This window comes from Perna viridis, chromosome 10 (genome assembly GCF_037379345.1).
Source record: "Perna viridis isolate PV_CMFRI_1.1 ecotype Kerala chromosome 10, ASM3737934v1, whole genome shotgun sequence".
NCBI classification, from domain to species: domain Eukaryota; kingdom Metazoa; phylum Mollusca; class Bivalvia; order Mytilida; family Mytilidae; genus Perna; species Perna viridis.
In genome coordinates this window covers 22,989,836-23,006,005 of record NC_142454.1, presented here as the reverse complement: position 1 = coordinate 23,006,005, position 16,170 = coordinate 22,989,836, and the positions used below count along the sequence as shown (strand labels likewise).

Sequence of the window (16,170 nt, the reverse complement as noted above, 5' to 3'; positions counted from 1 at the left end):
TTGAAAATCATTGTATAGCAAGATCAAAGGGATTTTAAACAAAATAGAGATAAAGTAACAAAACATCTTCCAAAAAAGTTCTATTTCTTTAAAAATGACAAATATTACACAGAATAAAATATATAAAAACATGATATGAAATTACACATAAAATAATGAATAAATGTATATATATAAAATGATGTAAGTGTTTCAGTAGCACATTATCATAGGAATCCTGATTACATTGTACTTAATCAAAATTGTGATTAGTTGCTGGGATCAAAGTCTACTTATGTGTAATAAACATCAATCTATCAGTATTTCTTCAATTTTTCAAATAGCCATTGCAGTTTGTTTTGTCTAAAAATAAATGAAATAAATTCAACTGAGTTATTGCACTAAAATATTGAAAAAAAAAAAAAATTCCTTAATTTTTCATACAACATTATTTTACATTTGAAAAAGCATTAAAGATACACAGCCTTTCTCTTACGTATCACTGTATGTGACACTATACATGTACATGTACAAAGGCAGTTTAATGACCAAATTAAAATTTCATTCACAAAATTCAATTCATTCCCATCTTGAAAAATGAAGAATGATTTCAAACAAGTGTAAGTTTTGGCAAATTTAAAAATTTTAGGCATTTATGATAGTGATTTTGTCAATTGTGTCTAATATTCATTTGTAATTTAAACAATACTAAAAAAATTCTTGAATAATGCAAAATGTCCTATAATGCAAGATGTAGTTACTTTCATAACAACCAAGATGCATTTTTTTTTGTAATAACAAAAATTTTGCAATAATTTATTAACTTACAATTATTGCTAAACACACTCTACATTGTAACCCCACATCATTCAGAAATTTGCAAGCAAAAGGTTTATTGATGTTGGCTTTATTCAATTTGTCCAGATCCAGAGGAAAATGCAACATATGTTTTTATAGGTTTAGGACCAATATGGAAATATGAAACTTATCTAAAATTATGCAAACCCCAATCTTTTCATATTTTGAGTCAAATGGTAACTATATTATTACCATACAATGTGTATTTACATTTTTTTCATCAATTAATTTGTTGGTGCTTAGCATATGATTTTAATTTTGATCCAGAACAAATGAAAAACGTGTTTCAAAGCTGTCTATGTATATTACCAATACATGTATTTAGGGGCAGACAGTGTTTAAGTGTAAGAACCAGGCAAAACAGGAAAAATCGGAAATATGCATGTCAATACCCCACCTATCTGAAAATAAAATTTTACTCAATGATGCTTTCTCTATTTAAAAAGACCATTATTTGAACTCTGCATCACTGGATTAGCTCAGAAATTTTTCAGTAGAATGTTAGAAAAATAATGTTTTTGACAGAGTTAATTACCCTTGAAATGTTCATTTTCAATGCATTTCAATGAAATTATAATTCAATTTACCAAAGCAATATGGAAAGTCTTGTCATTTTTCCTTGGTTCTGATGGTGAAATAGTCAAGAATACTTTAAAAATGTTGGGTTTTTTCATACCATGTCTGACCCAGTGCCTGATTCTAAAAGAGACTGACACTTAATGTTTAGGAGGAGTAGGAGTAGTCCTCTTCTTGTTCTTTGCCTTAGCATTTGCTTGCATTTGGTTTGCTGTTGTGGTCTGTGGTCTAACCTGCTGAAATGGTTGTATCTGGAATTGTTGTCGGTGGAGTTGTTGCATGATTAGTTGCTGCTGAGGAATCTGTCCTCCAACAGAAGTTGTTTGACCTGGTTTTATTTGAGATAGTGTAACCTGGTGACCAGAAGGAACTGACTGTGCTGTTAATACTCCTGTAATGAAATCAATATCAAGTTGATATGCATTAGTGTTGAGCAATGTCACAGGAAAACTGTCTTCGTACACTACTTTTCATTTCCAGGTAAAAAACAGATTTTCTTAAGTATGTGGCAATTAGCACCTCTGATTTTTTCTGTTTAAGGAGGAAGATCTAAGGTAAGGGACACAACTCTTACAAATCATTGGAACGTTCGTATAGGGTATGTAAGTCTCATCATGATACCCTGTGATTTCATGAGAATGGGTCCTAGTCTACCATTCAAAAGCATGGGGATTTGTCATTTTGCAAGAATTGAGTTCAGTGTTAAGGGCATAACATCTTTTTGTGTAATAAATACCGATAAAAAATGACAAATATCTATTTCTACATGATAAATATATTAGGAAAAAACAGAAAATAGAAGATTTTGCATTGTTGTACAGTGTTTCGAGTACCCGGAAGTAAACGATAAAATGCAGATCGGTCTACGGTTTTCAATACGTTCTACATTGGAAATTGCAGTAAAGAAAATGAAACTAGAACTAGGCGTGCATACCCTATTCAGCATTTTACATCAATCTCATGTAATTATCAAAGTAACTTGGACTGATTTTATTCTGTTACAAATGGAAGCTTGATAGGCTTTGGTGAAATTAAATATGATACAATCATATCACTGATTTCAAGATTTATGTCCCTTACCCAAGGTCTACCTCCTTAAGTAGCAGTCTTTATACAAATCAGACAGGAGGTAATTTAGGCATATCAGATATTCAGAATTCATAATTAAATTGGTACTTTGTAGGAGTTATCCTTCTTAACTTGGTTTGATTTGGTTTATTTTAGTGGGAAATGAAAATATGATTTTCTCAAACATACAGATCTGAATACAGAAAAGACTTTTGTTATAATGTAGACCAAAGAAACATTGTTTGTTCAATGGGTTTTTCTTCACCATAAATCACTTCTACAATAAACAGTACTGTAAAAATATGAATTTTCATGGTGTATTTATTTCACTATTTTTTGGGGTGGACAGAAAATCTCCAAAAAAAGTACCAGCAAAATTGATTTTCAACTCTATAGAACATTTATCATTTTTTGAAACCACGAAAATTGATACCAGCGAATATGTTCACATGATAGAATCTGCGAAAATTAGCAATCAACGAATATTAATGTTTACAGTATTTGAACTTTATAAGGACTGGTACTTAATAAAAAAAAAATAACTAGTTACACTGAATAGAATTAACAGATTTTTTTGTCTCAGTTGATTGCTCTAAAATCTTCTTTTTTAGTTTCAATTTCTTATAATTATACTCAATTAGCCACCAATCACTTTCCTCAAAAACATTTCAAAATACACAAGCTTTTTTAAGAGAAATCTCATCAAGTATTTGATTTTAAGAAGTTTTTGTTCCTACTTTAATTTTGTTTTTGGGCAAATAATATTTTTAGAAGACATATATACCTGTATTAGGAATACTTGATGTACTCTTTGCTGCCATGTGCACCTGTCCAGGTGGTTGTGCTGCAAGAGTTGCTGTTCCTGGTTTCATTGGAGCTCTTTGTTGTTGGAGGTTAACAAGCTGTAAACTTCCTGGCTGACCCTGAATCTGCATTTAGAAAAAAATTAGATGAAAAGAAATATTAACAGTGCAGGAATGCCAATAGACTTAATAAAGGACATGGCTTTACAGATGCTTCTGCTTCACAAATTTTCAAACTTTAACCAGAAAAATTGTGAGAATACCCTAATTTCCAGTGATATTGTGTGCTTTGAATTACCTCTGAAACGAAGTAATTACTCCTCATGAAAGTTTCCCAATTAGTCACATAAATTGGCTAAATTCTAAACAAGACAAACTATTTCCCAATTGAAAGTCTGAGTAGGACATTGCACTAATTGAATGTTTATGTGTTGTCATTTTTCTTGAATGTCTCTATAAAAGTAATCATTTCAACTACAAACCAAGGTTTTAAAGGTTATTCCAAATTTCCTAATTTAATAAACAGAGGCATATATTCCAAATAAAAACAAAATGAGGTAGTTTCAATAAAGGCCAACAATATCACTGACTTTATACGGCTCTTACATTTGTAGGTTGGGTTTTTTTATTCACATCTGCATCCTTAACCTGCCAGTGAATTTGTTTTTTAGCAGTTTAGGAGGAGTCATGTCAAGGAGGCTTTAATTTGGATTTTCTCCCTTTGAAGATACACAGTTAAGTAATTACCTTTCTTCATGAGCATCTACATACAATGGCCAGTTTTACTATACTTTTTTCAACTTACAATGTTTATCTCCCTTCGCAGGCATTGGGCAATAACAAATTTTGTCTTGCATATATACATATGATGCCCAAACTTTCAATAAAATTTCTTCAAAAACAATGGAAGGAGGATAACCCTAATCTAAGACAATTCTTGTGTTTCATCATGACAAAAAAGCCCAAAATAGCCGAACAAACCTGTAATAGAGGAAGGGTGCTGGCCCTAATTCCTGACACTGCTTGAGTCCTTACACTACTGACTAGAGGGGCCAGACTAGCCATTGGGAGAGAAAGCACCCCTGTAGGGGCCACTGTAGCTGTGGCAGATGCTGAAACTAAAATATAAAACAAAAGTTTAATCCTCATCTGATGCTGTCTTCTAAATGTACATTCCAACAGACTCCTTTCTATCTCTGAAATTATTTCAGACTTCATTTTTTTCATTAAAAAGTGATCCTCAAGCTTTTAAATTAATTTATAAATCTTAAAAATGCATTTCTTCAATAACATGTAACATGTAACATGTAATACTGTAAAAGTACTTTTATTCGTGGTAACCAATTTTTCTTGGATTGGGAAGAAGCACAAATTTGTGGCTACTTGAATTCATGGTTTTGAGGTTTTTAGTATACACATTAATGAAACTCTTATTTTCATTTGGTTAACAAATTTCATGGTTTGGCCTATCCACGAAAACCACAAAAATTGGTACCCCAGGAACAATAGTACTTTCACAGTAATATATTCCAGTATGTGTACTTGTAATTAATTTAATTAATCTTTAAATGAACTGAAGACAAAGATAATGCAAGCCTCTAGGTTATATGATTTAACCACAAACAGGCCATTATTTCAGGAGCAGACCTTCATTGTATAATTGATAGATTGATTGATTGTGGTTTTTCATCATCAATTGACCAGTTTTTTATGCATTTTCAGGACAAGAATGTTTAATCAATCAAACAGACTCTGTTTTGAACTAGTCTGACATGCAAGCCAATCAAACAGACCCTGCTTTGTACCAGTCTGACATGCCAAGCCAATCAAATAGACCCTGCTTTGTACCAGTCTGACATAGCAAGCCAATCAAACATACCCTGCATTGTACCAGTCTTACATTCTTAGCAGGATTTTACATTGTGCTAGTACACAGAAGCCCACAGGTAGGCATGTCACCCCTCTAGAACACATTAACCTGACTGCAAGCCAATCAGTTGTCACTCTAGAACTCCTATATGCCATTTGCTTGATGGAGAAGCAGTGACAATCAAGTTTAAGTGTAAGTATTTGTAAGAATCAGGCAAAATGTGTAAAATCAAAAACATGCATGTCAAAACCCCACCAATCTGACAATGTAATATCACTCAAGGATACTTCCTCAGTTTGTAAAGACCATTATTTGATCTCTGCATCACCGGCTTTGACCAGAAATTTTTCAATCGAAACTTAGAAAAAGGTGTTTTTAACAGAGTTATCTGCCCTTGAAATGTTCATTTTCATTGCATTTCAATGAATTTGTAATTTTATGGTCCAGCATGATATGGAAAATCTTGTCCATTTTCCTTGATTCTAATGGTGCAAATCACACTACAAAAATGATGGATATTTTCATACCATGTTTCACCTACTGCCTGATTCTTACAGAGACTGACACTTAAAGTCTTTGGAGTAACTCGACCAGGAATCAAACCCACAACACCTTAACTTGTGGCAAGCACACTTCAATAAGACCACCGACATAAAAATTAACCTGCTGAAGAAGTGTTGACTGTAGATGAAACAGTCGAAGGTAATGTTGTTACAAATGTTACTATACTGGGAGCTGTACTGGATATATTTGTCTGTAATAAAAATAATATCAAAATCAAACGAAATAAATGTGTGTACTTTTGAAACTTACAAAAATGAGGTTTTTGACAGAGTTATCTGCCCTTGAAATGTTCATTTTCAGTGCATTTCAATGAAATTGTAACTCTATGGTCCAGCATGATATGGAAAATCTTGTAATAAAAAGAAATCTAAATCAAAAAATAAATGCATGTATTTTTAAATGTTAAAGAAAATTATACATCACATTTTAAATCATGATGTGAAAGTAGGGCGGTCCATATTACATATTATAGACTAGCAGATGTATATTTAATCAAGTCAAAATCTTTAAGTATAATATAATATGTAGTTTAAATAATCTAAACACTTTTAACTCAACATGCTGAACTCTTTTTCTGCAAAAGAAAAAAAACAAATCTATGTCAAAGAACAGTGATTAAAATGCACAAGTTCAACTTTTATTACTACAGATATTATTATTCACACACCTGAGAAACATGTGCTGTTGATACATTACTGTTTGCTGTAGTTGCCATGGAAACCAAATTAGGAAGTGAGCTGACAAATATTCCTGTTTGATTTGGTATCACCCCTGCACTACTGGTGACCAAGGTTATAGGTACTGCTATACCTCCAGGTATAGACCCTGCAGGTATAGCTGAAACTTGCATATTCTGTAAACTCTAAAACACAAAAACTGGTGTTTGAGCAGCTGTTTTAAACAAATGATAAACTCTTTTTTGAGTTTTCAGAATCCCAAGTCATAAACATATAAAGTGTTAAGCAAAGCTCACTTGACATGACTATAGTGGTCAAACACAGAATAGTTTGGGCATAGATTTTGATATTTCATATGTTAAATTACTTTTAAGAGGCTGTCCAAGTAAAAATCAGGCAGATCCCATACCATTACCACAGTGTAAATTTTATCCCAATGAATTTTTGGTTCCAATGTAATGTATATTCCATATGTATGTTCAATTTGAATTGACAATGAATGGGTCAGAAATTGATTTTAAAGTTCCCTAACATAGCAACAAAATTTTGCTCAAATTACAGAGTTATCTCCCTTTTTTTCAATGAATTTCAATCCTTCATATGTAATTAATTCTCTGTTATCGTAGCAGTTAATTCAAAACCAGCATTTAACTCTAAAAAAAAATTGTGATATGAAATAGGTGATTTTTTTAAAAATAAAATTGGCCATGTGCCACCCACAGCCAGGTTTTTGCCTGAGCACCCTATTAATTTTTTTATTTTCAGATGTTGTTGCATCTAAACATCAAGCTAATTGTTTGAAATTACAATTAAATATTTTTAAAACATCAATATAATAAAAAAGCTAATAGAATAAATAATTAACCAAAATTTGATCACTTTTCCAAGGAACAAGAGAAGATTTTATTTGTCCATGGAATAACTAAAGATTTTTTTTTTAAATCAATATAATAAAAAGGCTAATCAAATAAATAAATAACCAAAATATGATCACTTCTCCAAGGAACAAAAGAAGATTTTATTCGTCCATGAAACACTCTTCATATCTTTGAGATCTTCGGCACTTAGTATAAATATGTGTATTTTGGTTATTAACTCTTCATGATTCTTTATCCTATAAATAATACCTAATGAGACAGACAAAAAAGATAGTATATTTAAAATGTGGAGGAAATTTGGAAAGAGACCTTGAATACTTCCTCATCAATTAATCATTAACAAAATGTACTTAAACTAAATCCTGGAAGCCAGCTCCTTAAACATTCTTTTACCTGTAAATTAGCAATATTGATGCCAGACAGACCAGTAAGGTTCTGTATGTTGATGTTTGGTGCTAAGCCACCAAAATTAATGTTTGTGACGTTCTGTGATGGAGTTGTCTGCCCTTGGTTACTATCACCACCTAGAATTGGTTACCAATAAGAGAAAAACAGGGTGTGAAATAGAACTTGAAGATAATAAAAACAGAACATACAAATATTACCATGCATACAGACAGCTGCAACATATTTTTTTTTACATTTACCACATGTTTAGGAACAAAATGAAAAACATATCTCAAGATTGCATGAAAACCTTCAGGAACAACATGCAGTACTGTGGAAGTACCTTACTTTGTGGATTAGGGAAGAAACATAAGTTCATAGACTCTTGAATTCAAGGATTTGAAGTTTTCAGTACACACACAAATCTCCTTTTCGATGGGAATCAAATTTTGTGGATTAGCCTTCCCACGTTAACCATGAAATGTATCTCGTGAACAATAGTACTTTCACAGTATGTAAAAATATAAACGCTACTCCAGCAATGCTAAAGATTGTCTGGCAAGGTATTTTCTGTCTGAATTCCAATCTGTTATACTGTAGGAGTAATGGTAAACACATGTCTTTGTATGATTATCTATACAGAACCCATTGATAATTCATATGGTTTTGGAAAAATATATTTTTAAGTGTTTAGTATGGTCAAAATTACATATCTACATACTAGGAATAAACATATTTCCATGTGTTTAAAATTTTTTGAAAACATATATGGCATTTTTCCTGCATACAACAGGATTGAGCCATGAAAACAACATTTTCTTCTACTTTATTTGATACTTTTAGAAACCAGAGGGAACATGGTTTAATGAGCCTCAAATTTATTAGACCTTGGACCACCCCTTACTTAATTCAAGCAGAAGTACCCTGGATATATTTAAGGACTCCTTCCTAATCCAAACTAGGAGTTCCGATCAATGGCTCCTGCCATTGTAGTTTTTTCAGCTACAAAGGACCAGTATTTATTTGTAATTTTAGATTCAAATATCTTCAAATGGAGTGTACTTAAATTTGGAATAAAATAATGCATGTATAAAATATGAAATTTTTTTAAGTAGCTGTCTTTGTAAGAATCATGCAAAATCTGAAAAATGTGATGCATATTTTTATTTTTGTAATTCAGTTGTTTTGTGGGTCAATATTGTGAAATGTGTCCCGTGTTTTCCAGACTATAAGTTGATGTGGACTTTAAGTCGAATTACCTAATTTTGACCAAAATCGACAAAAAAAACATAGATAAGTCGAGGAACAGATGTGTGCATTTATATCATACGTGTCAGCAGAGATCGGAGTTGAGCGGTTTGTTTTCAACAGCATATTATTCCAGCGATGTTACTAAGTATAAGATTTCTGAATTAAATAAATATTTGTGTTTTTGTTAAAGTGAACTTCGTCCGCGAGTTCAGTTATTTTTATTGAATGGCGTGTCAATAGCTCTGAAGCCATAGATCATCGGGAGTATGAAATCTTTAACATGTCAAACTGGGCAGCCATGTGTGAAATAAGCGGGAAATTTGTTTGGTGAATAGGTCATAATTACGAGCGGCAATTAATGAACAATAATACCTGGTATCACGAAATACAATTAAAAATAATTGTTACCTGCAAATTTGGTTGCAATTAGCCATTTAGATAACACCATAATTGAATTATAATTTGAGTCATGTGCCAATGTGTTACGACATACCGTAAATGGGTATAAATTTGCATATTAAAGGACCAATAACTCCAAAACACTAGATAATGTTTTCCAAGAGTTTCATTAACGTCTCTTCTAGAGTTTATTTATATATTTTAATGGTTTCAAAGTTTCAGAGTTTTTATTAACATCATTGTTTTCATTCATAAAGGATAGGCCTAGTGGCAATTATCTATTACATTCAAATTCAATCGTCAGTTTGACTGTTTGAGTGACAGCTTTTGTTGATTGCAGTTTACCAAAAATTTTGAATTAAAGCAATCAAAAGTGAACTAAACAAATCTAATAAAATGCATTGTAGGTGAACATTTTTCTTGAAAAATCCTTAGATTAGTCGAAGTGGATGAAAAGTCAAGCCTGACACTCTGCTGAAAAAAAAAATATCAACTTATAGTCCGGAAAATATGGTAATTATTATTTTAGGAGATAATCAACATTGAAAATCCAATAGATTCTATTGTATTTGAGTGTCATTTACAGAGTTATCACCCTTAATTTTGAAATCTATAGTGCATTCTATATAATTTTTATCTCCTATGAACATAGGTTATATGAAAAACCACATGTTACTTTCTGATTACTATGACATTTTGAACAAAATATCAAAAATAAAAATATGTAGGCTTTCTAACTATGAATCACATTTTGCATGATTCTTATATGGAGTGCTACTTAATCACTAAGAAGAAACCAAACTCACTCTGAACAAATGCAATTCCTGACTGTTGTTGGTTGATCTGACCTTGACCTGTAACCTCTGAACCAGGAAGACTTGATCTTCTGGATACGGAAGCTGGGTTTGTTGCCGGTGTATGAGAGGGAGATGAGATGTTAAGTTGCGATTTAGAGGTGTTGGATAACAGATGGGGAAACAACTGGCTCTGTACTACATCTGTAAGATAATTCATGAATTCACATTAGCGATTTTGCTCCAAATGACCCAAGATTTGTCTCCAAATAAACTTTTGATGTGAGAGGAACTATGTAATTTCATTTGTGACTTAAGTCATCTTTCAGTTGTGTCCACAAATAAGTATATGTCTATTTTTATAAAAGATTGATTGATTGATTGATTGTAGTCTTGCAGAGTATGGCAGAAATATGGAAGAGATGTAAAATTTGTTATGTATACATTTCACGGTTAGATTGTTAGATCAGTGGAACAGACCCTGCTATGAACTAGACTGATAATTTGTGTGCTAGTTGACAAAGGCTACAGCCTAAAGGGAAGCATGTCATCCATTCAGACACATTAATTTCGACTCTGAACCAATAACTTGTCACTCTTTTTTCCCACATGTTGTGTGCTTGGCAGAATAGAAGTATTTTGAGTTAATTATCTGAAAAAATGTTAAACGAACTTACTTGAAGTTGGAGTAGTGGCTGGACTTTGGCTTGGTGTGTTGGAAGCAGATCTAAATTGAAATCAAATTAAGTTGTAACTCATTAATAAAGGCTTCTTAATTCACAGTAAATCTTTGGAAGATAATTTACTGGTTCTCAGGCCATTTGTCATATGATCTTTATTGAACTACTTTCCAAATTTTTTAATCTCAAAAGATACAAGTATGAATGAAAGTTCAAAAACGTATGTCACCCCTATTCCAAAGTTCATACTCCCACAAATTTCAGTGGATCATAAATTTCAATATACACAACCAAATACCATGTCCTGACTACCTACAAAGTTACATGAAATTAAGTGCAGTACTTTCCAAGGAGTTCCACTTACAAAAATGTGAAACAGACAGACAGACAAACAGATGATCTGGGCAAAAATACTATGTCTCCCCATCAAGGGGGGGGAGACATAAATATGGTACATAATACCATAACTGTACTTGTCACTTCTGAATGAGATAACACAATACAAACTTTAACCTATTAGAGAAAGTATTCGTAATTTTATATTATTAGAATAAGATAATTTTTTTCAGAAATCATGTCACATTGAAAACTACTGAAAATCTGTCATAACTGAGTTTCCTTTCAATGACTCTCTTACAATCAATACCAAGAGGCAAATTTCAAATCAGTTGCCAGCTCTGTGAGATAGAATTGTAGAAGTCAAGTGGAGTGTTTTTACAAACCATTTGACAAAAGTGGACATACTCATCAGGTATTGCTTATTGTTTGCATATATGGAACTGTGACTTAGTGATAATCTCAAAGTCAATGGACTGTAACTATCCACAAAATGGATACAGAATTGTGGTAAAGTGTTGCAAATGCTACTGCATTTCAAATATGACCCAGCAAAACTGACCTAATCAGAAAATTTAACATGAATATCTCAACTTGAAATTTGAAATATTAAAGTCAATAGTTCATGTCACTGCAGGGACATATGTATGAAATGGATACAGATTTGTGGGAGAACAGTGATAGACCATGTGACTCCAGGGACATATGTATGAAATGGATACAGATTTGTTGTAGAATGATGCTAATGCAACTGCACACCAATTATGATTGACCTAGCAGAAGGTGTTTTTATCAACTGACTTAATCAGAAAACTTAACATGAAAACCTTTAATGTGGACATTTGTCATAGGAGAGACAAAAATTCTCTACTACTTTTTCCTTAAAGTGCCATATATACTAGGTGTATTAAAACAATTTGACAATTCTGAGGGTTTGCAATGCATCAAACAAATCACATACTAATGTGCTCTCCTCATATGCCCCCTATTTTCAAACCCTAGGTAGAAATCTGATGTAAGTACTTCGCTTTATGATCATTTTAAAACCAAAAAAAAAAATTCTTGAACGCCTGTGGCTGATTGAAACTTATATAAAATTACCTTTGCGATGAAGATGAAGATGTAGAGAATTTATTCCTCTGACCAGAAAATTGAGACTGTGTGCTGATAGGCTGTTTTTGGATATTAAGCTGCAACTGGTTTCCTGTTTGGGCATTAGAACCTAAGGGAGATAATATTAATATTATTGTATTCTGAAACTCTAATATATGTTTTGTATAAGCAATGAAAAATTTCATGCAAAAAAGATGAAAGAGATATGCATCCTGACTGATTAATTTTTATACAAAATGGCTTAAGAACCAAGCAATCAACTTTAAATGACCTATGATAAGTAATCATTTCATGTTTTTTATTTCTTACTATCTAAATGCAGCCTAATAAAATGCTGTATTTAAAATTATTATAGAGATTTTGCCTGCCTTGTAAAATAAATGTAGTAACAAAATGTCCAAAAATTTTTTTTCCTTACAGAATATTTTGATAAAAAGAGAAGTTTTATTTCAACAGTTCATGGATGAACAGGCTAAAGTTTATATGTAGGTTTATTTTTTAGGATGTTCTAAACACTGATTGGTTGAAAAGGTGGTATGAAACATAATAACTATTCATAAGTTGAATAATATTTAAGTAGCCGTCTTTGTAAGAATCATGCAAAATCAGAAAAATGTGATACACCCCAAAAAAGGCTACATATTTTTATTTTTGTAATTAGATTGTTTTATGGGTCTATACTATGAAATGTGTAATTATTCATTCAAATCTGCCTGCTCTTAGGAGATGAATCACATTTTGCATGATTCTTAGATGGAATACTACCTAAAAGAAAATGAAATCATATTAGTTGACTTATTTCTGTTAATTGTTTTTGACTAGTACTTTCTGTAATTGGTTTGGAAATATTAGTTTTAGAAATGATTCAAAGAGGGGAAAAAAAGAAAAGAATGAGGCATACTAAAACAGAAATAAATAGTTTTACCGCATCTTATACCAAAACTTATTGGTATTGACATACAACTATCAGGGACTTTTAAGCTGATTGTACTCTATTTTTTTTTTTTTGGCTATAAAAGTTACCTGCAGGTGCTAATGTAAGAGATAACTGAATTGGAACATTCCTCTTAGGCATCAATAACGATTGGTCAGCCTACAATACAGAAATTAGAAGGAAACTATTACAGAAAATATTTGGATAACATTTCTCTATAAATGACATCCTTAAGCTAAATGGGCATCTTATGATGGCTATCAGTATAACTCTAACAACATGTGTCTCAAGTTCATGTATATAAAATTAACCTTTTGTTGTGAATCAAATTATTATCAGATAGAGGAAAGTTACATGTATGAATATTATTTTCAAATTACTTATTAAGAGGTCAATAGAACTATACACATGATCTATCTGATTGCTTTTTGTGGCAGCTTTTGTTCACTAGTTAACATTGTAATTGGCAGTCAGATCTTCCATGCATATTGTTTATGGTTCAATAATTGTGTGGTGTATTACCTCGGTGAAGGGGCATAACTCTTACAAATTATTGGTATATTTGTGTAAACTATTTTTCATAAATCTCATGATAGCATCTAAGTACCTTAGATTTATTTCATTCTGTTTTGAATAAATGTTTGAATAACATATATACCATCTATATAAAGCCAAATACCAAAATTTGAAATTAATCCATCCATTGGGAGCTGATATAATTGCAACAAAATTTGGACAGACAGACAGACGTGATTATAATCTACAATGTATCACCCACTCATTGTGTTGGGATATAAAAGACACAGAGCCTTCCAGAACAAAATCAAAAACAGTATCAAATAGAATAGAAATGTTCAATACATACAATATATGATATTTTTATGTAAACCTACCCCTGAAGTACTAGATGATATATGATGGGTCCCTAAAACAGCCTGGGCACCTGAAATTGTAATCCCTGAACTGGTTGATGATGTTTGGGTATACTCTATAACTGGTGCCTGACCGGGAACCTGTTTGGTTATTTTTACAGCTAATCTACCTTCTTCTGTGAAGATTTCTTTGAACTGTTGTACATATCTAAAATTGACCAATTGTAACAAAAAAAATATAAAATAAAATCTTGATTAAAAGATACAGTACAGTAAATTCTGCTTTGTTTTACAATGTATAAATTTATTAAGTTTTTAAAGTTCTATAAATTCTACAAAATTCACTATGTCACATATTCACTACCAGGGGTAAGAAAACAAGCAAAAAAATGTACTGTAAATGCATTAATTTTTGTGGTAAGTAATTTTCACGGATTCTATCAAGTGAACAAATTTTCTGGGTATCAATTTCTGAGATTCAAAAAAAATTATAAGCATTACATAACGTTTAAAATTAATTTTGCAGGTACTATTTTTCGTGATTTTCTGTCCACCAAGAAAAAAGCAAAAATTTGTACATTTACAGTATATAAAATAACATTGTAATGACCTTACCTCAAACATTCTTTGATTTGAATGTAGGTAAACAAACTGCCATATTGTCACTTTTTACAGTTTTTTTTTTAAGTTTATACATCCCCAAATATCAATGATAACAATGTTAAAACTATATCACATGACATAGTGAATGCCAAAACTATGACATACTTACTTGTCAACATTGCCTCTTGATCCAAGCAGGAAACTGTAAAACAATTAAAGACACAAATTTGATTGGTTCTGCCAAATAGGTTATATATAAATTTTTGGTCATTCCCTAGACTAATCCTACGAGGAGGAATGACCCGGCCAGCAAAAGCTATATTTTTATATAGCCTAGCTGGTCGAGTGGTCTAGGGCGCTGGACTTCGTGTAGGCAGTGTTGCCATAGATGTTACAGTGGTATGAGTTCAAGTTCCGTGGAGGGAACGACCAAAAATTTGCATCGCAATTTTGACAGTTCTAACATCGTTGGGAATTTTTCAGACCTTTTTCTCTCTATATATATATATATCTGTCCAAAGCCAGCTGAAACAGTGAAAATTGCGAAGCTACAATCATAATTTGCAAGTACTAGTTTTTTCTTTCTTTGAAGATTAAAGTTTCATAACCACATTTATAAATATAAATGTACATGGAAATAAGCTGTTTTAAAAATCATGAAATAATTTAAACATTAAAAAAGTTATAGCATTTTATAACGATGTTACTGGAATAAATTTACAGAACCATATATATACTTACTTGCATGATGATCCCTGTGATCCTTCTTTATGATCATGATCTATATATAGCTCTCCATAATAAACATGGTCAGATCTACGTTTCAGGATTGATAATTTTGCCAGTAACTTTTTCTCTTGATTTGTTCCCCTTTCTAAAATCTGCTCCTCTACAAGATCCTAAAAATAGAAATAAATAGCTGTAGATTAAGTTCACAAAAAGGGCAACCCTAAATGAGACATCCTTATTAAAATTTTGACTTCACATCTTTAACCCTTAACCTACCACCTTGAAACTCAATTGGTTATTTGATGTTAGTTTATTGTTCTTAAATGCTCAAAAGGCAGTTTTACATAGACAGGCACCGTAATAAAAATATTCATTTCTTTGATTGTGAGGGAGTAACAGACCCATTCGATAATTCGTAGTCAGAAAACTAAAATTTTATCAAAAAGTTCACAAACCACTGCTTCAAAAACAGTTTTAAAAAGTATAAAGAAAATTGCAACAGCATAACTAGGAGTGTTGAATACATTTCATCAATAACAAAACCTGCCATACGTTAGTTGTATCACAACCTACCAGTTACTTACATTGACATGAACACATATATCTTACCGTATCATTATCTGAGACGTTTTCTGGTGGTTCAATCACAGTTGCATAATTTTCAACCTGAAATAAATGAATCAATATATGGATTTAAACTTTAAACTTAGGGAAAACCAACTCCAGACTGTACTTGCTCTGCCTGAAACATCCTTACAGTTTTTATATATCTGGAAAACATATTTTAAAGACATCGTTT

The 16,170-nt window shown here is 31.8% G+C and overlaps 1 protein-coding gene across 6 annotated transcripts in view; it reads right to left on the bottom strand.

Moving 5' to 3' along the window:
* Positions 1 to 67: 67 nt before the first annotated feature.
* The window catches only part of LOC148605006 (uncharacterized), a 28,450-nt gene continuing 12,347 nt past the window's right edge, over positions 68 to 16,170 (bottom strand). For 3 of the 6 annotated variants that reach the window (XM_088548324.1, XM_088548323.1, XM_088548326.1), the window contains exons 12-25: positions 15,981 to 16,037; positions 15,384 to 15,541; positions 14,812 to 14,844; positions 14,061 to 14,247; positions 13,257 to 13,326; positions 12,222 to 12,342; positions 10,782 to 10,831; positions 10,117 to 10,308; positions 7,667 to 7,797; positions 6,386 to 6,580; positions 5,818 to 5,908; positions 4,266 to 4,402; positions 3,266 to 3,410; positions 68 to 1,804 (exon numbers count right to left, since the gene is read on the bottom strand). In XM_088548324.1, the coding sequence (XP_088404450.1) occupies positions 1,554 to 1,804; positions 3,266 to 3,410; positions 4,266 to 4,402; positions 5,818 to 5,908; positions 6,386 to 6,580; positions 7,667 to 7,797; positions 10,117 to 10,308; positions 10,782 to 10,831; positions 12,222 to 12,342; positions 13,257 to 13,326; positions 14,061 to 14,247; positions 14,812 to 14,844; positions 15,384 to 15,541; positions 15,981 to 16,037 (1,818 nt within the window). In that variant the 3' untranslated portion in view covers positions 68 to 1,553. The remainder of the gene's footprint in view (positions 1,805 to 3,265; positions 3,411 to 4,265; positions 4,403 to 5,817; positions 5,909 to 6,385; positions 6,581 to 7,666; positions 7,798 to 10,116; positions 10,309 to 10,781; positions 10,832 to 12,221; positions 12,343 to 13,256; positions 13,327 to 14,060; positions 14,248 to 14,811; positions 14,845 to 15,383; positions 15,542 to 15,980; positions 16,038 to 16,170) is intronic. The other 3 variants (XR_015915840.1, XM_088548325.1, XM_088548327.1) reach the window with 3 other exon arrangements.